This window comes from Bos javanicus, chromosome 3, assembly GCF_032452875.1.
Source record: "Bos javanicus breed banteng chromosome 3, ARS-OSU_banteng_1.0, whole genome shotgun sequence".
Lineage (NCBI taxonomy): Eukaryota > Metazoa > Chordata > Mammalia > Artiodactyla > Bovidae > Bos > Bos javanicus.
Window position 1 is genome coordinate 4,449,718 of NC_083870.1, and position 24,948 is coordinate 4,474,665.

Consider the following 24,948-nt stretch of genomic DNA (forward strand, 5'->3'; position numbering starts at 1 on the left):
GCGCAGAGGTAAATTTCACACTTCCTTTCAGCAGTCCCTCCACGCGGACCCTGTAGCTTAAGCTGCCCAGGTGAGCAAATGTCACAGATGCTTCTTCGGCAGGCGGTAAATTCCAGCCATCCTGGGGAAATGCCAAGTGGTCTCAGGTCACAGGTTGGGCAAATAGCGATTTGTGGGTCTGGGGGAGGCCCCAGTGGAGGGGAGTTAAAAAGAATAAAAACAAAAGAGAGTGGAAGGAAGAGGCAGAAAGGAAAGGAAGCAGAGGCAGTGTTCAGGGAAAGAAGGTGAGCTACGTGAGAACTCAGACACAGAACACTTCTTGAGCTGCCTACATAAGAGTCTGCACCCTCTGAATGAAAGAAAGCGCTCTGCCATGCCTATCAGCCTGTGACACCTTTAGCTCAGAATGACCTCCTCAGACACACACCTAGCCCTAAGGAACACAGTCCTGTCTTGGGAACAGGCCTTTGGGAGCAAGTCTGCTGCCCAAGCTACAAAGATCATGACCATGATTCTGGGCCTACATTGGGCTGTAGGTTCCCTGAGGGTAAGGGCCATCGCTGGCACATTTGCATTTCTCCGTGTCTTTCATGCCTCAAACAGAGAAGTGTCATAAATATTTGCTACAGCAACAAATGGGCCAAAATAGAATGCAAACTCTGTAATTTCATCATGTCCTACAGGAGGTCTAAAATGAAATGTCTAACTGGTATTGAAAAATTAAACCCAAGCAGGGCAGGAATTTATTTTTAACTTTTTTACTTTTCAACCTGTGGGAGGTAAGAGTTTGGCCCAATATCTCCAGAAATGTCTGTGTTCAAAAATATGTGATCAAGGACTTCCCTGGCAGTCCAGTGGCTAAGACTCTATGCTCCCAACACAGGGGTTGCAGGTTCTATCTCTGGTCAGGGAACTAGATCCCACATGCCACAGTAAGAGTTCATATACCACAACTGAAGATCCTGCAGGCCACAATGAAGACCTGGTGCAGCCAAATAAATATTTTTAAAAATATATGTGGTCAAACTTACTTCAAAGCAATCAAGCGTTCATGACTCTTCACTTATGAAGGCCAACATTCAGGAGGTGACATTAGCCAACATAAGTGAGAAGAAGATATATTCTTGTGGGATATTGGCAAGACAACCCATCTTTGCATACGTAAGTCCAAATGGAAGACACTGGGGAGATTTTCTCCTTCGTGTAAACCTCTACAAAGTTAACTGAAAGTTGTAGTTACCAAGATATTCCAGCCTGAAATGCCTAAAAAGGGAAGAGATAGTATGGTAAATGAGTAGGAGGGGGCAGTGTCCAAATCAGCAACAGAGAGAAGGTAATTATTTTCATTCTTTATTATCCTCATCACTGGTATTAGTATTGCTACTCTTATATTTTAGCTATAATATCTATAACAGTCAGAAAGAATATGTCAACTCTCAACCTATATAATAACGCTTCCATCTTCTCCCCCAGAGTTACAGGGATGAGAAACTTATCCTGTGAAATGAATAATGGGCCTCATTCTTCAGCTGGTGGATCCAAGACTGGGCTAGTAGAAATTTATAGAGAGAATTAATTCAAAGATTTTCAAAGTAATGAAGGAATTCAACATTTCTGACCTCTCACTCTCCCACATTCACTCAATAGACAGTTTCTGGAGGGTCTAATTAGAGGACCTGATGGGTGCCCCGGGAGGCTGTAACAGAGCAATGAGAGGAAAGCACAAGAATCCATTTAAGAATAATAATCACACATGAAGAACATCTTTCGTAGTGTAACTTTCTACAAAGAAAAATAAAGTAATATGGCTTAGGCCTGAGCATGACGACAGCCCCTTCCTGCCTCGGCTCCAGCAGGCTAGGTGGGGGAGGGGAGGCAACTGTGTGTATGGGCTAGAGGGGGGGCAAACCACCAAAATTAATCCTTTACTTTCAGAAGACTTGCAAAAAGAAAGCAGCTTGAGGCCCCTTTAGGCCTTCCTCTGAGACAAGACAAGCCAAGCGGCCATATCAGCAACTAGGTCTGCAGGAAGGCCTCCAACCTTCTTCAAGTGTTAAAGAAAGACCAAGCTTGACAAAAACAAATACCAATGCTGTTTAAAATACATCAAGGTTCTTTGGGTTAAAAATCTCCCCAGGGGAAGATGCTCCCTGTAAGAGATGAGAGAAAGAAGATGGGAGGGTTTCTGCAGGAACTTCTGATTATGTTACTTGATTCATTTCAATACCATAAAGCATCAACTAGATTATTTACCGAATAGAGAGGAAACGACACCGAGGCAACTAAGCAGGAGCTGCAAATTAAGATGTGTGCGTGTGAGCACCCGCAGACACTCACCCACGTGCTTGCACGCTGCCTTCTGAATTTCACTTCTGTATGCAAAACCACCGCCGCCAGTGCCTGTACTGCTCGGCCACTGTGCGTATGGAAAATGCAGCACAGCCCCCACGCCTGGCTCCCTGGTGACAGACCTCCACACCCTCGCTCCTCACCAGAGACTCTGATTGCTGTGGCAAGGTGGGTCCAAGCCCGGCCTGGGGGGGTATTTAATAAAAGAAGGATGGTTTTCTCCCTATGATAGGATAGGATTGGGTCCTCTCCTATCACCCTCTCGGGGATTAGAGAGATGATAAGGGCAGCCCAGAAAGGAGGTGGCTGGGAAGAGAGGGAGCCTGGGGCGCCAAAGAGAAGAAAATCCGTGAATACACAACCAAGCTCAGCTCCGGGAATGCTCGGCTTCCTTGGCCGCTCAAGAGCGGCCGGCGCCGGGCTTGGGGGCTCCAGGCCGCTTCTGCGCGGGGCGGCGGCTCGTGGCCAGTGAGCGCAGCCCCGCGGGGCTCATTGGAGGCCTCCGGCCGGCAGGGGACCGGAGCCGGCGGGCGCTCCCCAGCATCCCTATCAGATCCGCGGCGAGATCACCAGTTTTCTAGGAGGCGTCACGGCCCCCGCAGAGCCCCCTCCTCTGAAAGCCTAGCTAAGCGGGAAGCTGCCGCAAGACCTAGGCGCCCGTCTAACCAGGCCCGGCGAGAGGCATTGCGATCCTGTCTGAAGGGGCCTCTCTTAGCACAAGGCCATGTGGCTCACTGTCCTGCTCCTCCATGGTTTCTTAGCATTTTCTTAAGTTCCCAAAGTTTTATTTTGTAATACGTCCCTTTAAACTCCTTTTCGGAAACTCCGATTTCTCTTTTCCACCTGATCTAAGCAAACAGGCTCTCTCATCTCTAAGGTTTTTGTTGCTTTCTTTCCCCATTGATTGGCCTCGGGAGGAAGTGGCTTTAATTTATTCCTCACAGGATCTGGTTACTTCTGGCCTTTATACTCCGTGCTGCCCGGGGCATCACCACCTACCCACATCCAACCTCGCGTCTCCCTTGCAAGGGGTTAGGGGTTACAGTCACCCTGGTAAGGAGACCACACAGAGGAAAGCTGTGCTTGTATCGCCCCGGCTTTGTTTTTAAATGTTTGTTAATGTAAGCAGGGTGCACGGCCCTAGCACCTCTGCAGTGAGGAATTAACGTCTGTACCCTCATATCCACAGAGAGCCTTTCAGAATGGATGTAGGCTGGGCTCATCATCAGGGTCTCTGAGAGGCTTTCTTTGTTAGGAACAAAAGATAAATGCAAACTTTCAGTTCTATTAACAATGGTAATTATAAGGAAGATTCTCTTACAGTGACAAGACTGGAGCTCAAATCACCTAAAACCCTCAGAAAAATGACTGGCGGCCCTGCCAGCACAGGCCACTAGGTAAATTTATTCCTTTGACCTCCTGGCAGATTCAAACTTGTCTCAAAGCAGGACAAACAGAGAACTTTTCTCACACTGACACTTTCTCAAGGAAAGTCAAACATCTTTCTAAATATCTTCACTTTAAGTTTCCAGAAGCCCCACTGACAGATAGGTGGGAAACAGACATCGTTTTAGTGTTTCAGCTGAGGCACACTGAACAAGCAACTGTCCACAATTCTAAGGTGTAAAGCAAACCTAAATTTGCTGACTTCCTGGGCCGCACCATATGAACTTGGCAAAGGTATACCGCACTTCCAAGTCCAGAACCGTAAATCTTTGTATTTTCCAAAAGCAATTTTCAGTCTAGAATCCAATAGCTACAAACAGATAGGATGCAAAAGAAACATAATTTGCATTTAGTCATGGAGTCAACAAGGTGGATTAAACTGGGACTGGCCTCCAGCTGGCTTTGTAAAATGTGATACTGAATGCTTCAATTGGGGGGGGGGGGGGGGGGAATTACTACTTTTTTTTTTTTCCTCCCAGCTTGCCTTTCCAACTCAATTTGATTGATGGGAAGTTGCTTTAACACCACCATAACCAGTTTTACATGACTGTCTAGAAAAGATATAAGGAGTCAGAGGATAAATTAGAAGTGCCATAACAATGAAAGAAGAATTTCCTTTCATAAATGCTATGTATCCAGGCCCTGGTGGGGACCATGTTAGACCTCATGATCTGTGAAAGGTGGGCTCAGATTAGTGGCTCACTGAAGTGGCCCATTCCATGGATGTAGAAATATGAGACCATGAGGATAAATGGCATTCTCAAAATAACATAGTAACTTGGAGGCAGGCAGCGTTAGGTCTTAGAACTCTTGACCCAAGGTCCAACAAACTTTTTTTGTCTCCACATAGAATTCTCTGTACTTGTTCCACTGTATTCTAGAAAAAGGTGGTTATTTCCGCCACCTATTTTATTGTAGGGAACATTTCAAATTCAAATCCTTAGGATAAGGAATCAAACCATAAAACAGGGAATCAAGGAAAGAAAGAAGTAAAAACAGAAGGAGTTACAGGGGAACTACCTCATCCTGGCTCCCAGGAGTGGGATATTATTCCCTGCTGGAAACAGATGCCTTAGATATGGTTTTTTTTTTTTTTTTCACAACATGGCTATCCATCAAGAACCAATTTCAGTTGGTGCAGAACCACCAGATCAAGTGTGAGTAGAGAACAACCAGGAGTCTTCCTTAGTCTTCCATGGCAGCATGGACAGCCATGCTGTCCAATATGGAGGACACTGGTCCCATGAGCCTCTTGGGCACTTGGAGTTGCCCATTTGGGCTAGTCCAAATGGAAGATGTGCTACAAATGTAAAATACATAACAGATTTGAAAGCCTTAATACAAAAAGTGGAAATATTTCATTAATAATTTTATATTGACATGTTGAAATAATTTAGATATACTTGGATTTAAATAAAATGTATTCTTAAAATTAATTTCACCTGTTTCTTTTCACTTGTTTTTTTCCAGTGGACTACTACAAAATTTAAAACATTAAATTTGGAATGAAATATGGGTTCACTGCATAGCACTATTCAATGGGATTCTTCTCTCGCTAGAACTCTAGGATTGAAGGCAGGAAGTACAAGAGTGTTGGGATACCTTCTGCTGAGTTTTGGGGGTTCCCCCCTTTCATACAGAAAATCTTTTAAAGCATTTAAAAGCACTGTCAGGAAGTATCTCAGGGAGTCTGAAAACCTTGTGGCCAGCGCTGGTAGAAAACCCAACCTGAATAGACAGTGTCAAACTAATGAGACCAGAGGTCGACAGTCAGTCGTGTGGTTTTGAAAAGACAACAGTAGTTGCTGTTTATTTAGCACACTCATGCAACTGTGTGGTTTATATTCTTGTCCTGTTTAGTCCCTCAAGCAAGCCTACATTGCATTGTCTTTACTGTATAGCTAAGGATACTGAAGCGCTGTTAAATCAACTTTCCAGTGTTACACACAAGTGAGGATCTGAATCCAGACTGGTTTCACTCAGACACCCTGCTCTCTCTGTCATACTAGACTGCTCTTCAGAACACCGTCTGGTCTTCTCGGCAAAGGTCTTCTTCTCCGGGAACCTGACACCTGAGATTTCAGCCATAGAGATTCATTCCTTTGACTTCACTTCTTTTTGTCTCTAAAATACAGATAGTTCTGAGAGAGGTTTCATATAAATCTTGATCGTGTTCACTTCAAGTCAAGCAACTATCAAAATACTTTTTCTTAGAGTAGGTATTGATCCAAGAAGATAAAAAAATACAGTAAACCTTGACACACAGAGGAAAAGAAAGATCAGGGACTGAAGAAAAAGACTGAAAAAATGGAATGTTAAAAGTGATGAAGACCAAATGTAATGTCATTTACAATAAAACTTAAGAATACATCTACTACAGTTACTCTGGAAAAGTTCACCAATTCCTCAAAATGCTAAGCACAGAGTTACCATATGATCCAACATTCAACTCCTAGGTAAATACCCAGAGAAATAAAAACATGGCCACATAAAACTTTGTTAAAATGTTCCGAGCAGCAACAACACATGTGAACAACCTGAATGTCCATCAACTGATAAATGGATAAATAAAATGTGGTATATCCATACAATGGAATATTATTTGGCTATAAAAAGGAATGAAGTATCAGTACATGCTACAGCACAGTGACCCTTAAAAACACCACGCTAAGAGAAAAAAGCTAGGAATAAACCATATATTATATGATTCCATTTATGTGAAATGTCCACAATGGCTAAATCCATACAGACAGAGATTAGTGATTAGCAGGGGCTAGGCAAGAGGAGGAATATGAACTGACTGGTAATGAGTACAAGGTTTTTTTTTTTTTTTGTAGGGGGTGATAAAAATATTCTAAATTTAGGTTGTGGTGATGGTTGCACAATTTTGTGAATAGACCAAAACCACTGAACTGTATAATTTAAATGGGTGAATTTCATGGTATATGAAATATATCCCAATAAAGCTATAAAAAAATAAAAATAAACCTACTAGTACCAAGGTTGTTGTTATAAGAAAAATATCATTTTTCCCTCAAGTAGGAACTGATGAGGAAGACAGGTAGAGGTCAGGTTGCCCTAAACTCACTTTATGTTACTCTTCCTCCTCTGAAACTTTGTGAATTGAATGGATGGGCCTATGTGTTTTCAGAGGGAAAATATTTTTAACTATGATTACACAATATCTCCAGCTGCTAATGCTAAGAAAATGTCATCACTAAAAATGCCATTGTAGCTTTACAGGTGCTTGTTGTCCAGTTTGGACATAATTGAAAACCTTCATTTTTGCTCTTATCCATTCTTTTTTTCCCCTCTTCTCCCAACCTTGCCCAGCCTTTTGGCCAGATACAACTCATTCTCACTTTAAGAGAATGGCAAGAGAAACATAAGAAAACAAATCTTAAATTCAGCACTATTTTTCTTTTTTCAGCACAGAATTACAGAGTCTTGGAATTGGCTTGGTCTTTAGGGACCATCTGGTACAAGCCTCTCTTTTTCATGTACGAAAACAGGGCCAGAAATAATAAAAGCTAACAGTTATGGACTGTTTACTCTATGCCAGGCACTGTAATTTACATGTACTACTTCATTTAATCCTCACAATAACCCTCCAAAATAGGTACCATTTTTATCTTTATTTTCTAAGTGAAAAAAAATGAGGCACAGAGAAGTTCCATAAACTTAACTAGGTCACACAACTGAAAAAGTTGGCGATCTGGGATACAGACCCAAGCTATCAGGCTTCAGAGACCAAATCCTTAAGCACTACTATTATAGCGTCTCCTGAAAGTATTTAAGCTATCTACTTGTCATCTTATAACTACTTCGTGGTATGTCCAGAACTAGTACAGGTATGAGGGACCCACCCCAGTTTCTACTTAATGACAGAGTATCAATGAGAGACATAGTTGACCTAAACTATACCATGACCTAAACCAAAATGGATGAATTTTCCCACCCACTGCAATCTTGATTTCTACCAATTATTGAGAGCCTGAAAGAGAGCTGTCAGAAGTAAGAAGACCTTCCGCGAAGTCACCACTGACCTTATTCTGCCATAAAGGAAGATAGGTTTTATAATCCTATGTCAGTTGATCCTCACACTTCTTTTTTTTTAATTCTGGAAATCACTCTGCCAAATTCTGAGAAGTGTTATCGCTAAGATGAAGATGAGACAAAAGATTCAACCAGAGACTTCTCCTGATGGGACATAATGACTACCTCGCCAACTCAATTATATATTCAAAGGAAGAGTTAACACATTGGCAACCTACGAAATGGAATAGAATACAAGTCTTTAGATAATTTACTATAGAAAATACAGTATCTCTTATCTGTATCACCCAGGGAGCTCAAAGTACTTAACAAACAACTCATTAATCCTCTGCTTATTTTATTAATCAATTACTACAGTCCTTAAACCTTACCATACCATTTCAGGTAGGGTGCAAGAGTGGAGCTAGAATTATTATATCCAGTGTTCTTGCCTGGAGAATCCCAGGGACGGGGGAGCCTGGTGGGCTGCCGTCTATGGGGTCACACACAGTCAGAAACGACTGAAGTGACTTAGCAGCTTAGCAGCAACCCAGGCTAAAGTGTCCATGCAAAGGACAGGGTGCTTCCAGGAGCATAGAAAATAAGTAAGAGCTGTCTTTGGGAGATGTACCTAGGACACTGCCTCAATCATGTGGCATTTTGGGTGACTTTTTAAATAAAAGGTAAAGGTAAAAAGTATATTTAGAATCACCACACCAAGTTCCAACCATAACAGCATTCATCTAACAGAAGTTGGAAACCAAAGTGCAGCCTAAGTTTTCCTAAGGCATGCATGTAAAACTATGTCTCAAGAGAAGCCAGGGTTATGCTTTAAATGAAAAAATTAAAATGCTTGCCTATTTAAATATGTTTAATATCTGAGTTTTGGTTTGTTTGCTTGTTTGGGGGTAAATTTTTTAATTTTGCCAACAATAACCAAAAGCATATGAACGTCAGCAGAACAGAGAAGCAAAGCCATGTCGAAAGGGCCGGACCCTCGCAGGGCCAGACCTTGCCACCTCCCCACCCCGGGTGCAGCCCGCCACCCACCTGGGACCCAGCACCCTCACTGCTCGCAGCTCCCGACAGCCCACAAGGCCCAGACCACAGGTCTCCCCCCTGCCTTTCCCCGACTCATGAACCTTCTTCGAGCTTCCTCAGTTTCACTTCAATTCTCCTCAGTCCCAGTCCTCGTAGACATCCAGTTGCTAAAAAACATGACACCAAATTTCCGAAGACCTCACTCAGGTAGGTCTGACCCGGGCTGCTCACTGCACCCTTTGCCCCACTTCTCAGCTGCCAGAATGGGTCCAAATGGGCTTCTAAAAGGGGATGACACGGAACGACTGGAGAGAAGGGATGCTTCTCATTAGAAGCTGACACTGTGTCTTCCACGGAGTCTTACTATTGAAGGTCTATTGCTCGTATCCAGATCAGAATAAATATATAGGGTCTAATCACCTGCCTTCTGCTAACACACTGTACCTGAAAGAGTGGATCAAGTAAAACCGCATCAAGTAACTCCCCTTCGTTTGCTCCCTTTCTCTCTCTCTGCCCCTTCCTCAAAAAAAAAAAAATTAAATTAAATTCTATCATCAGCAAGAAAAAGTTTTTTTGCTTTTTCCTTCTAGAGACGAACATTTATGAAAAGTCACTCCTGTCATGTCAGCCCCCAAAAGAATCTGATCAGAGGCACCACTAAATTGTCTGAAGTTATTTCACTCCTGTTCTCTGCTCAAGGCCTAATCTTTTCGGAATTATTTTCCTAAAATATAAACTTCCTTCCACGGTGGCCCCTCCACCTACATATACCAACACACAAACATACACATGTATACACGTGCGTGCACACACACACAAATTATTCTCTAAAGCTATAAAAAGATGAGAAGCAGAAATCTCATAATGTAATTGCTATACTAAAAAGAAGTGGCAGGTGAGAATTAATAAGAGAGGGTGGAAAAAAACTGAAATACAGTAGTAGAGTTAAAGAAAAAAAAAAACAAAAAAACTAGAGCCTGTGATGAGAGTGTTAATTGAACAGAGAGAATAAAGGAAGGAGAGAGAGAACAAAAGGGCATTAAGTAAGCAAAACGTAATTTTTTAACATCCTTCAGTGATTTGATTTAACTTCAGAGCAGATGATGCTCAGAGGAAAATTTGCTGAAAACTGCCATATATAGCTATTTTGTTCTAAAATTAAAAACTATTCACAACAATTACAGCTATTCATTACTATCTATAAACAGTCTCCTTAGTAAATGGCAACCAATATTTCGTGTTTTTTCCTCATTTTTAAACCGGCATGATTTTTGACACAGAAATTGTTTTAAAATCAAGAAATGTTTAAAAATATAGTTAAGGTCCTTTTAAGAAATTCAGTATGTTTTAATTTTTTTTTTCTCCTTCTCTCCCTTCCATCAACCCCACTACCACCTCTACATATATGCAAAACCCAGTCTATTGCTAATATGTCAGCAGACAAGGAATGAAAAAATGAAAGAAAATGAGGTATTAAAAGGTCCAAAACTCTATGAAATCTCTATGCTCCCAGAAGGAACAAGCAGATAAAAGCCGCCTCTGAAACATACTTGCCAGAGGTCTTGCAGAGTTTTCTTACTGTCTGAGATTTGCTGCCTGAGAATTGTTCAGGCATTCCTTGTTCTTAGCATTTTTATTTAAAAAAGCAAAAAGGTATCAAAATAAAAACTTACCGACATTTCTCAACAAGAAGACACTTGGGTTCTTTTTTTTTTTTCCTCCTGAATATCCCCACAGTAATTTCTGACTAAATACCTATCAATCAACTGTAATCTAAACGGTGCTGCCTACTTTAGGTGTTATGCGCGTCTGTTTCTTTAAAGTTCCAAAAGGTTGGTAAGACAATCTTAAGCTAGTTTCCCTCCACATTTCTGAGTTTTCCAATGAAAGCCTTTGACAAAAATCAAAAAAGCAAAATCCGCCAAGGAATGCAAGCCCCACGATCCTCTCAGGGTCCTGACTTCCTTGTAAAGACCTAGGTAAAGTGTGCTCCTGGGAGAGTACAAACAGAGCCCACCCTAAATCAAATAACCTCTACAATACTTGTGAAGCTTCAGCATAAAGACTTGAAAGTAACAACAGGGAAACTCCCAAAACAATCAAAGAATGCACATGAACTGATCACCCCAACAATCTTGTCACTAGCTCTGTATCAAGAAGCGGGGGGAAACAAGAGCTCCTACAACTTTACAGACGCACTGTGTTGAGGACACATCAACCATATGGAAGATTTGCCAGCTCTCAGAATGAGGGTGAGGTCGATCTTGAGTAAGTAACAGTGCTTTACAATCAAAGAGTTCTTTTCAGCATACCGCAGTTGTCTCCTACCTACAACACCGAACACTCAACATTCCAGGAGAGGTTTCTTCCTTCTCCTTAATCCTTCTGATACACAAATTGAGGAATAGGAGAAAGGTCTTTCTTTTTTTCTCTTTTTATTTTACTATTTTTTTTTTTGTACTTTCACCCATGGGTGCCCTCTTAATCCAAAACTTGTGCATTTGTGTGTTTCCCTCTTAACACAGGGTCAGTTATCCTTATTATTTTCAATTTACAGTATTCACTAAACTATTTTTAAAAATATATTATTTGAAAGACAGCATACAAAACCTTAATTCAGATTTTTAAAAAGCTCCAGACATTAATGTAACTTAGTAACAGAAAAATTTTAAAACAGAATATATAATCCAACAATAAATTACACCTTTAAAGCATGATTCTGACCGACACAACTGCTGCTTATCACCATAGTTTAGGCAATACTCATGTGAGGAGCAAACTCTTGAATCCACACCAGAACCAGATCTATAGTCACATCCATCCACCTTGATCTACTGCCTTAGCAGTAGATTTTAATTAGAAGACTAGAATTAAACACTTTGACCACAACGTACATTTAAATGCCTTGACAGACTTCCTTTCAATGAAAATCTGAGGGCGTCTTAAAAACAGAGTCTCTCTAGACTGAATTATCAAATATGCCTTTATAGCTTGATTCTGTATTTTATGAAGCAAGATCAGCAGGAATGCATACCCAAGTAGCAACAAATTTCAACAAACCAAATATTCCATGTAAATTAGAATCAGAGAAAAAAGAAACTGAGAAGGAAGAAAAAAACAAAAGATAAAGATATATACCCACTTAGGTTTCCTGCTCCAGGCTAACAGAGAAAAAAAACTAAAAAGTGTAACAAACTGAGAAAGCCCCTTTGATATTTGAATGCACAACCCATACATTTCTTAAAAGGTATATCACAGCTAAAACAATGCAATTCCCAGCTTTGCATTAAGGTTAGGCTTTGGCAGGGAAACCTGGAAGACTTAAAAGATCTGAACATCACTGCTCAGGTGCTTTGTCTGGGATGTCACGCACAACACAAATAACATTCAACAAAGGAGCTGCTTACTAATCTTCCATACATTTCAAGACCCGAGTAATTATATATTCGATCAATGGTCACATCTTGAAACTATTTATTTTTTAAAATGGAAACACAGAGAGCCCTCAAAAAGAAAGCCACCCTGCATGCCCTCAGAGCCCCTCCTTCCTTTTTTTATGTGTAACTATCAATGTATATCAACTGGGCATGCAATCATATTTATTGTCACTTTCATTCATGTCATGCCCTTGCTTATATGGTTTAGATATGAATTATTGACTGTTACACTCCTTGTTGTAAAAAATAAATAAATAAATAGGATGGCAGGTACTCTGCGCTGCTCCGCAGCGAGCGACCAAGTCAGAGGCCAGCAGAAGCTCCCGCTTTATATAACCACCCCTCATTCCTCATCTTTACGCCCTGGCTTCAGATTGCCTTCTCAACTCTTTCTTTTTACAAGGGAGAGACGTACTCACTTTGGAAAATTAAGGATTAAAATAAACAAACAAGAGGATGTTGCTAAGTGTCCTTCCCAGAGCATCTGTTGTTTAAGAACACCTCTGATTGATGACTGCTATTTTTTAATTGTTGCTTTAAAATTTAAATGCCCTCCTGGGATGTGTTATAAGTGTGTTAGTTCATGATATGAGGTCTAGAAAGTAAAAAAACAACAGAATGAGTGAGCTCGTCACATTCTGTTCTCCTAAACCCAGCAATTCTCCCAGCTATAAAATCACAGGGCACTCAAATACCGATAACCTGATGTTGTGTGACGCGTTCCACATAGGTATCTGACAACACTCTGAAAAGAACTCTAGTTTGCTGCTTCGTGTAATTACAAGAAAAAAAGAAGAGGAAACTTTAAACACTTTAGCACCCCCATGCCCAACTCCAAAAACACTGTCTTAAAGATGGGCCAAAATATATTCTTTTAAGAAGTGGACTTTTACTTTCATATTTTTCCCCCACAGGCACATTATTCTATAAATTTCCCTTCAGAACCTCTGTTTTAGCTTCAATTTCAAAGAGGCCAGGAATAGAGTTAAGGCAAGCAAACCGCTAATGTCTGGTAATAACTGTCAAAGAAACTTGGTGCTTTCTGTTCCAGGAAGCAAGGCTACTAGGACTTCCTATTGGAATATGCGATCAATCTTGAAAGTACTTCTTTTCTGAAATTTTAATATTTAAATAATGGGTTCCTGATTGCTGGTTTAAAGTGGTCAATTGGCCAAAGAAAATGCTTAAATGTTGGAATCTCATTCCTACCTGTTTTCTCTTTGATTTCACACAAGACATTAAACAAGGCAGGCTTCATTCTGTGGCAGTTTAAAGCATGTTTTCTGCAAGAAAGAAACAACAACAGAATAGCTTAGGTGGACTCCTGGGATCAAGCTGCTGATAATGCACAGGGGGAAAAAAATCGAGCATTTAGCCAAAATTATAGACCAAGCATAACTCTGTGGCATGCTTCAATTGCTTTATGACTTAATATAAAGAGTCCCGCCATAGAAAAAGAAATAATGTTAATTAGCAGGGAGAGAGCAGGGATTTAACTACAGAACAGAACTAACCTCAATTATGCTCATTTAGGAAGAGTTTGGGGTTTTCTGTTTTGTTTCGTTTTGTTTTTTATGAGTAGTTTAATCCAAGTGGAAGTCTTAAACCAATAATCCTATCCAGGGCAATGAAAAGACGGCAGAGTCAAATGCATGGGTTAACAGTTTTGTATAATCTACGCAACCACCATAGCCTAGGAGCTGTCTGCTTCTCAGTCCGTGTGTGTGTGTGTGTGTGTGTGTGTGTGTGTGTGTGTGTGTTTTCAAATTTAATTCATCCATGTGTTTGAATTCATTCCGCAGATGCCCCTGTATTCTCATAAACACAAGATGCTTGAAAGGTCTTCTGAGCAGAACTGTCAATTTATAAAATTTCAGTCCCCAAGTTAAAGAGTATGGAAATGCATTGCCAGGGGGCAAACATACCCATATGGGGAATAGATTCATTTCTCTGTGTTCACATTATGTCGCTTGTGCACACACTGCTTATTTGCAGGTGTTGAAATTCAATTATTTACAATTAGGACCTTGCACCCATTGGGGGAAAAAAATAAATACAATTCTGCCTTTTAGATTAGTGATTTACCTGGTTCTTCTGTGTGTCTGTATTCAGCATGCACTTAAGGACCAAAACAATACCTTTCCCTTGATTTTACTCTGGAAGCACTTAGCAGAAGGATATTGTTTTGGAAACAAAATACTGATCATATCAGCTATTAGTTAAGGGAATCGTGTTGACTAACTAAAATGAATGTATAAAGATAAATGGAAACCTCTGGCACTCAAGACACATGCAGTTCTTTTTAAATTCCTTTCAAAGTTAAAAAATAGATACACATCCTGAGGAACGGAAACCAGAAGCACGCTCTATCTACTGTACAGTAGAAGAGTCATAATCTCAAAATTCAAGAGTATCAAAATAAACATAAACATTGTGTCTAAAATACGAAGGGTTCACTGTATAAATAATAAACTTACATTATGAAGATGTTACTAAGGAAAGGAAAACCCAGTTAAAGTATTTGCTGAGTTACATTGTTTAACTAAAAAGAAAAGCTTAGTGGTGATTTAGTTCTGGTGTGGGGTGAGAAAAATGGTGAAGAAGACTTTATGGTATCAAAGACTTCTTTCTGGGCCTTTTATAGGAGTTTTCATTAAGTGTATTCTTATGTAAAGGCCCATATGCAAAACAAATAACAACTACAAAAAATTCTATGCAGCTTTGCAGAAATATTGTATTGCCAAGCACGTCCATGGGGTTGGGTTATAGAGAACAGAAAAATCTCCCCATCCCAAAATTGTGTTTGATTCTCTTAACATTTAGGCCATTAAAAGGGTGAACCCACCAAGTCACGGCTGTCCTCAGTTGTACAAAAAGGAGCGGGACTAAACATCAGAAAAGTGGTGGTTCTCAGTGCTACCAGCCCCTTCGGCTGCACAAACTTGTTATTAGAGGCGTTTATTGGTATGTCTGAGTTTATTTTTCTAGAACAATGTAATGGAGAAATCTGTTCCAATTCAAAAAGAGATTGCCAGTGGGAAATCTTTCATTGACCCTACCTATTAGCTTTTCTCCAGATAATAAAATCCAAAAAGGGCACCAAATAATTTTTAAAAATCTTCCTCTATTAAGAAAAAAAATATAGCATAGTTCCAGTCTCTGAACCTTTCCAAGTTTTCAAGTACCCATAAACCTCAGGACTTTTGAGTTTACATGTTGCATGTGCTTACAGGTAAAATAAGAGTGTAATTCATGTCATCCTTGAAATTGCTTCTTCTCATTTTCTCAATTCAAATTCCCATTTCCCTTAAACAAAAATACATATAATAATGTCTTCTCCACAGAACTAAGTCTTGTGAGGTAGAGAAACTGTGTACATATGACTTAAAAAAACCAGCTACTTCTGAGATTTAATAAAGCTGGGTAACTGCAAAGACATATGTGGCCATTAGAGTGTCTTAAAATCTTCTTTTCAAGATCGGCCGTGGGCAAGCAGTTGGTGGGTTACCATTTAGTTTTTTTGGTTTGTTTTTTTAAAGAGAATTTACTGTAAAATCCTGGAGTGGAGAACTATATACTTGGCAATGGATTAACTGAGAAGCTACACAGCTTCTTTTTAACGCTTCCTTAATGAAGGTCTTCGTGTCCTATAGGATGGAAATACATAAAATACACATTTGCCTTCATTTCTATTTTACTAGCATCTAAGTGGTCCTGAAAGAAGCATGGGGAAAAGAGCATGCTTGATTTTCTCCCCCCACCCCTTTTTAAAGAACCATACATTCTGTGCCACAGAAGGGTAGTTAACCGACTCAAAATAAGAGACAATAAAGTTACACTACATATCCGAGTCTCTAAAACCGAACAAACATGTTTAAAAGCAACAGTATCTCTTCTTTCTTTACATCAGCCTTTTTGAAACAATTAAATGAATGCAAAATATTTTCTGGATGGCTGACAACTACTGACAAAGAATTACTCTTTTTTTTTTTTAATATGGAAAGGGGGAAAGATAAAAATTAATTTTAGAGCAGTACGTTCACATAGAAAATTCAAAGCCTCTGATTTACTTAAGGAGTCAACTATATTTGCAAATAAAGTGTTCATGGGACATTTTATTTTGTAATGTTACGGAGTCCCTCAACAAGAAGACATGCAATGCTGTTCAAAACTTGACAATTCTGCTCTCTCTGATACTTTTTTAAAGCAGTAAAAAGTGCCGAGGGCCGCTTTTGGATCAGTTGGCAGTATTTTCGGCTTGCCTGAGTGTTTGTGTGGATATATATGAAGATCTCTATATTCACACACACAATATATATGAAAATATACATAGAGACAGCCACATCACCGCATGGGAGATTGCACTTTCGATAACAACGCTCCTTCAAATTTTACTCCTCCGCCATATAGTTGCTCGTCAAAATGGGCCAAGGAATAACATTTAAAAAGAAAGCGCTGTGGTGATTCGGTTCCCATTGTTTCCCCCAGCGAGAGGGAGAAAAACAAAAAACCCCAAGAAAGGAAAAGAAAAGCCTCCATCTCACCTGGCCTGCGCCTCATCCAAACTCTGGTCTGTGATGGTCATAATTTGCTGTAAAATGTCTCCAATGTCCTGCTTCCTCCCGCCCTCCCCCTCGGTCCCTCCGGCCCCATCCTGCAAGTGCTGGGACAGGCCGGGGTGTCCGGCCATCCCGACCCCAGCATGGGAATGCATCAGCCTGGGCTGCTCGTCCATCTCCAAAGGCAACGGCAGCCCCCGGCTCTTCCTCTTCTGCTCCTCGGCTCGGCTCCTGGGAAGCACCAAGGCTTTTTATCCTTCAAGCTGTCTTCAAATCCTTTTCAGGATAAACAGAGAAGGGGGAAAAAAGAAGACCAAAAGAAAAAAAAAAAAAAAATCCCTTTGCCTCTTTAGAGGATGGTGGGAGGATGGGGAGTGGGGAGGGGGAGGGGGGCGTGAAGGGGTTGCGGGGTGAGGGTGGGGATAAGGACTGGTGGGGAAGGGTGTTGACTCCAAAAAAGCAAGAAAAATAAACCACCTTCCCACTTGACGAAAAGAAATCAGAGCTGGCTTTTGGTTTTTCAGTCCGTCTCCTTTGCACGGCAGAAATGGGCTCCCGGCGCTTAAATCTGTGGCTTAATCCTTTTGCAAATATGCATTGGCCGGGAGAAAGGAGAGGAAGGCAGGGGGATTGCAATGCAAACTTTCCCCCCCCACCCCCCGCTACCCCCCACCCCCACTCCGGGCCAGAGTGATCTCAAAGGGGGTGGGCTGTTGCAAAAGCCAGATCTCCCCCAGCCACGGCGGCAAGGCAGAGCACAGGCTCTCTCCTCCTCCGTGTCTCTGCAAACTCCAGCAGCCCCGTCAGCCTCCTGCTTTTGTTTAGCTCAGGCTCAGGACTCCAGAAACATATACAGAAAAACCACAGCCTGAGAGGAGGAGGAGGAGAAGGAGGAGGAGGACGAGGAGGAGACAGGAGGGGGCAGAGGAAAGGGGGGAGGAGGGAGGCGGGGAAGCCAGGAGGCGGAGGAGGGAAGGAGAGAGGAGGGCACTCGTAGCCCCGCCCCCTCCCCTGATTGGTCATTGGAGAAAAGACAGGCCCCTCCTCCCTCTACTTTCCTCCCTGCGCCTCCTCCTCGGCCTCCTTCGGCTCCTCCTCGCCCGGCGCCCTGTCAATCAGAGTTCAGAGGTGGGCTGGGAAGGAGGCCGAGCTAACACCAAGTCTCCAGTCCTTAAAGGTGCAATGATACCGTAGCGCAGGCTCGGTTAGTACGTCCCCACTTTTCCTTCCTGCCTCACTTGGATTCCGTCCTTGAGAAAAATGTGGCTCTACTTAAATACAAACGTATAAAATTAACACAAAAGAATATAGACAGTGTGGGTCTCCCCTGCAACCGGGGTTTTTCTTTTCCTGTAACATTGCCGTTTAAAAGTTGATCCTTTTAATTCGTTAGACCTCAGGGAAACTGTTGTGAGCAAAGTTTGTCAGCACGAAGTTGTTATGAAACACAATCGAGCTGTTAATATAATTAATAATGATCTCTAATAAATGGCATATGTAAAAATAGATTTAAAAGAACAATCACAATAGAGCTAAGAGGAATACTGAACTGTAACATTTTGGTTGCATGGAAACTAAATTATGGACTGTTAAACTAAATAATGCTTAAAAAAAGATTAATAAATAAGTTGACCAAATGAAACTAATTCAACATCTCTCTTTCTTTTCTCCCTGGGGGAAATTAGTTATTTGGCTTAAGTACTTAATAAAGAAATGCATTATCACAGTCTGGTTCTAGTTTTTAATATAGTTTAATAAGCATTATTAACTGGAATAAAGAGCAAACTGACATTTATTGAATGCCTACTATGCACCAAGTAATTTACATGAGTTATTTTATTTAATCCTTAAGACATTTCTGAGAGTTATGGATTATTAGTTCCACTTTACAGGGAGGGAACTTCAAAATGCTAAATAACTTCTCTGAGTCCCATAGTTATTAAGTGTCAAGGAAGGAGTATCTCCATCTAACAGAAATGTATAAATAGTGTAAAAATTAGTTATGTACTCATCTTGTTGGAAAAGGGACTATTTCCCTTTTGATGCTATTTTCGATGTTATTTTAAGATGCTTAAAATAATACACATATTGAAACACACTGACCCAAATTAAAAATAAGTAGGAGAGAATGAAAAAAATACTAAGTAAAGTCAGGGGAAAATCCTAGTAAGAAACTCACAGTTAAAGTTCAGTTCTGTCACTCTATGTAGGCCATCAGTTTGCCTCCTGTCTTAACATCTGGCACGTAAGAGAAGATCTCGGACTGAGTCACAGTGGCCACAAGAGAAAAGAGCATACGAATTATTTTGGAAAAGGCAAGTATAGTGTTTTGGAATATAAAATATTATACTGTGTAGATAGTCCTCTTCCTGGATGACAGTGTAGCCAAAGGAGACACATTGAACTTTTACAAACCTAAGTGTACTTCATCTGCAAAATAGATTGTAACCTCATCACATGCGTTGAGATCCTCAAATAAAATGTTATTCCTTTTATCAGTCCCAACCTCCTTCCCAATCAATACCAAAAAAACAAGTTTTGCAAGATAAGGATCTGAGCACTTCTCAAGCTACTTGGTATTCTTTGGCATGGGGGCATGCAGTAGGGAGTGTTAATTGCAATTCAGATGTCATAGGACTTGAAACAACTGTTCTATCCACATACATACCCTAACTTGTTAAATGGGTTTTTTAATCGACACTAATACTCTTCAAATCACATATCAATCACAGTGAGCATGAGTTAGCACATCCTTGACAATGTGCTGAAGTTATTGTGATGAAGTTATCACATCTTAAAGCATGAAGTAACCCACAGCCTATAAGAAATCAGTATGAGCAAGTAATTAGAATAGTTACTAAAAATCTAATAAAAGTTTACTAGATAATGTACTAGAAAATGTACCACCAGTACCAGAAGATCATTGTCATCTAGGAACATTTTAGTAGGAAAATAAAAAATGTACACAACAATAATATAAATGACAGTATTTATTAAGTGCTTTGCAAGGATTAGGTATATTCAAGGTGCATTATTAATTTAATCACCACAATTATTTGGCCTGAAAACCTATGCTTTTATAGTGTTGCCAACACTATGGTGTTGCCAAAATACATTTTAATGCAAAATAAATGCTATAGAAGGGATGCCACACCTTAGATATCCATAAAGAGTAAGATAAGGGGATAATTCCATTAGAATGATTAAAGGATTTTGAGGTGGCTCTGAGGGATGAGGGCTTCCCTGATAGTTCAGTTGGTAAAGAATCCACCTGTAATGCAGGAGACCCTGGTTCAATTCCTGGGTCAGGAAAATCCCCTGGAGAAGGGATAGGCTACCCACTCCAATATTCTTGGGCTTCCTTGGTGGCTCAGATGGTAAAGAATCTGCCCGCAATGTGGGAGACCTGGGTTCGATCCCTGGGTTGGGAAAATCTCCTGGAGAAGGGACCAGCTACGCACTCCAATATTCTATCCTGGAGAATTCCACGGTCCATGGGGTCGCAGAGAGTCAGACACGACTGATGGATCCAGGAGATACCGTGAATGAATATGATAGAAGCACAGGGTTTTTCTTCAGGTTCAATGGAAATGATTAGAAAAGTAGAATTGTGAGGACTCTGAGCAGCAGCTATTGTGTTTTATTTGGTGTATACTAGGGAGTCCCTGATGGAGAAGGCAATGGCACCCCACTCCAGGACTCTTGCCTGGAAAATCCCATGGACAGAGGAGCCTGGTAGGCTGCAGTCCATGGGGTCGAGAAGAGTCGGGCACAGCTAAGCGACTTCACTTCACTTTTCACTTTCATGCATTGGAGAAGGAAATGGCTACCCACTCCAGTGTTCTTGCCTGGAAAATCCCAGGAACAGGGAGGCTGATGGGCTGCCGTCTATGGGGTCGCACAGAGTCAGACACGACTGAAGCGACTTAGCAGCAACTTAGCAGCAGGGAGTCCCTGATAGGTTTCCCTGGTAGTGCAGTGGTAAAGAATCTGCCTGCAATGCAGGAGATGCAATTTCGATCCCTGGGTCAGGAAGATTCCTGAAGAAGGGAATGGCAACCCACTCCAGTGTTCTTGCTTGGAGAATTCCACGGACAGAGAGAGGAATCTGGTGGGCTACAGTCCAGAGTTGGACACGACCGAGTGACTAACACAGACAGAGGGAGCCACTGAGGAAAGTTGTCTTAAAAGGGGGAACAGATATTTATTTTCAGAGAAGCAATGGAGAAACAGACATAAAGAACAGACCTATGGACATGGGGGGAGGGGGAAGGAAAGATGTATGGAGAGAGTAAAATAGAAATTTACAATACCACATGTAAAATAGATAGCCAGTGGGAATTTGCTGTATGACTCAGGGAACTCAAACAGGGGCTCTGTGACAGGCTCAGGCTGAAAGGTGGGGTGGGAAAGGAGATGGGATGGAGGTCTGGGAGGGAGAGGACATGGGAGTACTTTTGGCTGATTCTTGTTGATGTATGACAGAAAACCACAATATTCTGTAAAGCAATTATCCTTCAGTAAAAAAATTTGAAAAAAAAGGAAAGTGAAAGGAAAGTGAAGTCGCTCAGTCGTGTCTGACTCTTTGTGACCCCATGGACTGTAGCCTACCAGGCTCCTCCCTCCATGGGATTCTCCAGGCAAGAGTACTGGAGTGGGTTGCCATTTCCTTCTCCAGGGGATCTTCCTGATCCAGGGATCGAACCCCAGTCTCCCGCAGTCCAGGCAGACGAAAAAGGGGGGGAAACAAAAAAGTATGTCTTAAGAAAAATTATCTGGTTCCCCAACACAAAATCTGAGACAATGAAATAAGGAAGGGGAATTAAGAAAGTGGCAGTAGAAATGGGAAGGAAAGGACAATTATGAAGAACATTTTCAAGAAAGAGCCAATAGAACTCGATAATTGATTTTATGTGGTTTTGTGATTTTATTTTAAAGAAAATGTTTTCAAGCCTGGGTGAGAAGAACGCAGTGGCACTAACAGAATAATAATAATATCTATAGATAGAAATTGTTAAATACAGATTGCGCTGCATGTACTGTGTGTACATTACCACTTAATTTTAACAATTTGACACTTAATTTTAAGAACATCCTTGTAAGGTTATAAACTCCTTTTTGCAGATGAAGAAACTAAGTTTCCTAGAAGTTAAATTACTGGACAAAGTATGTATTTAAAAGTCCTCTTATTTTTAATGCTTCACAGAGAACCAAGGAAGTTAACAGGTGATACTACCAAAGGTGAAGCAGGATGAAAATTAGAATCTTCTATTTGCAGTTTAAAAAAAACTTCTTAAAGTAGATTCTGAGGAAAAATTTGCACGTGAAATTTCTATACCCTATGGGTTGTGGTGAGGGATTGATAATGCTTTTTTGTACCTTCCATGCCTCAGCAGTGCTTTAATTCTAATAGATATTTATTAAATATGTGTTGAAAGAATGAGTGATGAATAATCATGCTGTATTTCTTCAGAATAATAAGTCCACTGAATCATGCTTTAAGGACATTACATGAGTCATTACCAAAATTTGGCTAACTAGCAAAGTAGTTCTCAATCTGTGCTTATTCTAATGTTTACAAAGTCATCTTACCATCTTTACACCTCTCCTACATCAGGATTTTGTTTATTCTAAGGATTGTCTTTCAGACTTCTCTGGAAGTCCATTGGCACAAAGTCTCACCTCCACTTAGGGATGGAGAATGCAGTGCAAGAGGAGTGTGTAAGGATCCTGGTTCTTTTCTGAGAAAACAAAATGATGGCAAAGACATGGGTCCCCTGGCATAGTCAGTGAAATAAATTCACTACCACACGGTATTACATTCAGTTCAGTTCAGTCGCTCAGTCGTATCTGACACTTTGTGAACCCATGGACTGCAGCACGTCAGGCTTCCCTGTCCATCACCAACTCCCAGAATTTGCTCAAACTCATGTCCATTGAGTCAGTGATGCCATCCAACCATCTCATCTTCTGTCATCCCCTTATCCCACCTTCAAATTTTCCCAGCGTCAAAGTCTTTTGCAATGAGTCAGTTCTTCACATCAGGGGGCCAAAGTACTGGAGCTTCAGCTTTAGCATCAGTCCTTCCAATAAATATTCCAGACTAATTTCCTTTAGGATTGACTGGTTGGATCTCCTTGCAGTCCAAGGGACTCTCAAGAGTCTTCTCCAACACCACAGTTCAAAAGCATCAATTCTTCTGCACTCAGTTTTCTTTATGGTCCAACTCTCACATCCATACATGACTACTGGAAAAATCATAGTTTTCACTACAAGGACCTTTGTTGGCAAAGTAATGTCTCTGCTTTTTAATATGCTGTCTAAGTTTGTCATAGCTTTTCTTCCAAGGAGCAAGTGTCTTTTAATTTCATGGTTGCAGTCACCGTCCTCAGTGATTTTGGAGCCCAAGTAAATAAAATCTGTCACTGTTTCCATTGTTTCCCCATCTATTTGCCATGAAGCGACTGGACCAGATGCCATGATCTTCATTGTTTGAATGCTAAGTTTTAAGCCAGCTTTTTCACTCTCCTGTTTCACTTTCATCAAGAGGCTCTTTAGTTCCTCTTCACTTTCTGCCATAAGGGTGGTGTCGTCTGCATATCTGAGGTTATTGATATTTCTCCCAGCAATCTTGATTCCAGCTTGGGTTTCATCCAACCTGGTATTTCTCATGATGTACTCTGCATATAAGTTAAATAAGCAGGGTGACAATGTACAGCCTTGACATACTCCTTTCCCAATTTGGAAAGCTGTGATAGACATTAGGACTGGATACTGAATGATAGTCAATCTAATGTCAATATCAGAGCTAAAGAGCTGCCTTTGAAGCAAATCAAAAGAAAGAGGGTAAGAATTGTTGGTGGAACACTGACATTGCCGTATTGTTCAAGGTACTGAGAATATAGTGGTGGTAGCTGGCTCAGATGGCAAAGAATCTGCCTGCAGTGCACGAGACTGGGGTTTGATCCCTTGGTTGGGAGATCCCCTGGAGGAGGGAATAGCAACCCATTCTAGTATTCCTGCCTAAAGAATTCCATGGACAGAGGAGCCTGGAGAATTACAGTTCATGGGATCACAGAGTCAGACACGACCAAGTGACTTTCACTTTCAAGACACACTCGATTCTCTGATTTCGTGGAGCTTGCATTTTAGTGTAGGAGATAAACAACAAGCAAATAAAGAAAAACACAAGCTCAGAGAATTATAAATGCATTGAATAAAACAGAGTAACATGATATGATGTCGGGGAGGCAACATCAATAATGTGATCAGAGAAGGGCTTTCCAGAAGCTGACATTTGGGGTTGAACTTGAGGATAAGAATCCAGTTATAGGTAGATCCTGGGAAAAAACAATGGAGGAAGAGGGGCAGCAAGGAGGAAATAACATATGCAAAGGGCTTGAGCTTGGATTTAAACTTGAAGGACAGAAAGCTTGAGAGACTGAAACATGATGAACAAAAGAAAATTTTATGAGGAGGAAATCAGAGAGGGAAGCAGACACCAGAAAACCCATAAACTTTTAGGCCATGATAAAGACTTTGGGTTTTTCACTAACTGCTGATTTCAGATTCACCTGTGTGTGCTAAGTCAAGGAGTGACACTGAACACTGATTTGACAAATATTCTTTGATGACACACTATATTCTAGGCACTTCCTTGTCACTGGTAAATATGCCAGTCATGGTCTCTCCCTGGTCACATGGAACTTACATTCTAATGAAACAAGTAAATGAATGTAGCAACAAGCAAACAGCAGGCAATGATAAAAGGTGGGGTGGAAAGTGACCTGGGAGCTACTGTAGATTGAGTGGCCATGGAGGGCGAACTGAGGAGGGGCATTAAGCTCTGACATGAATGGGAAGGAGTAAATCAAGTGAGTAAAGTCAGAAGAAACAGCCAACATGATGGTTGTAAGTGAGGAACGAAGATGCCTAGAATGTTTGAGAGACGAGAACTAAAGCCAAAGTTGCAAGACGGGAGTGTGGTACAAAACTGAGATCAAAAATGTAGGAGAATTTTACATTTAAAAACAGAAAAGCATTGAAGGGTTTAAAACAGAATATCTTAGTCTGTTTGGGCT

General features: G+C 40.9%; 1 protein-coding gene across 4 annotated transcripts in view; it reads right to left on the minus strand.

The window, feature by feature from the left end:
• Positions 1-17,807, minus strand: part of PBX1 (PBX homeobox 1) — a 336,111-nt gene extending 318,304 nt beyond the window's left edge. For 2 of the 4 annotated variants that reach the window (XM_061399888.1, XM_061399897.1), the window contains exons 1-2: positions 16,853-17,804; positions 13,518-13,591 (exon numbers count right to left, since the gene is read on the minus strand). In XM_061399888.1, the coding sequence (XP_061255872.1) occupies positions 13,518-13,591; positions 16,853-17,043 (265 nt within the window). In that variant the 5' untranslated portion in view covers positions 17,044-17,804. Of the gene's footprint in view, positions 1-13,517; positions 13,592-16,852 lie in introns of all 4 variants that reach the window. The other 2 variants (XM_061399869.1, XM_061399877.1) reach the window with 2 other exon arrangements.
• Between the last annotated feature and the right edge of the window lie 7,141 nt (positions 17,808-24,948).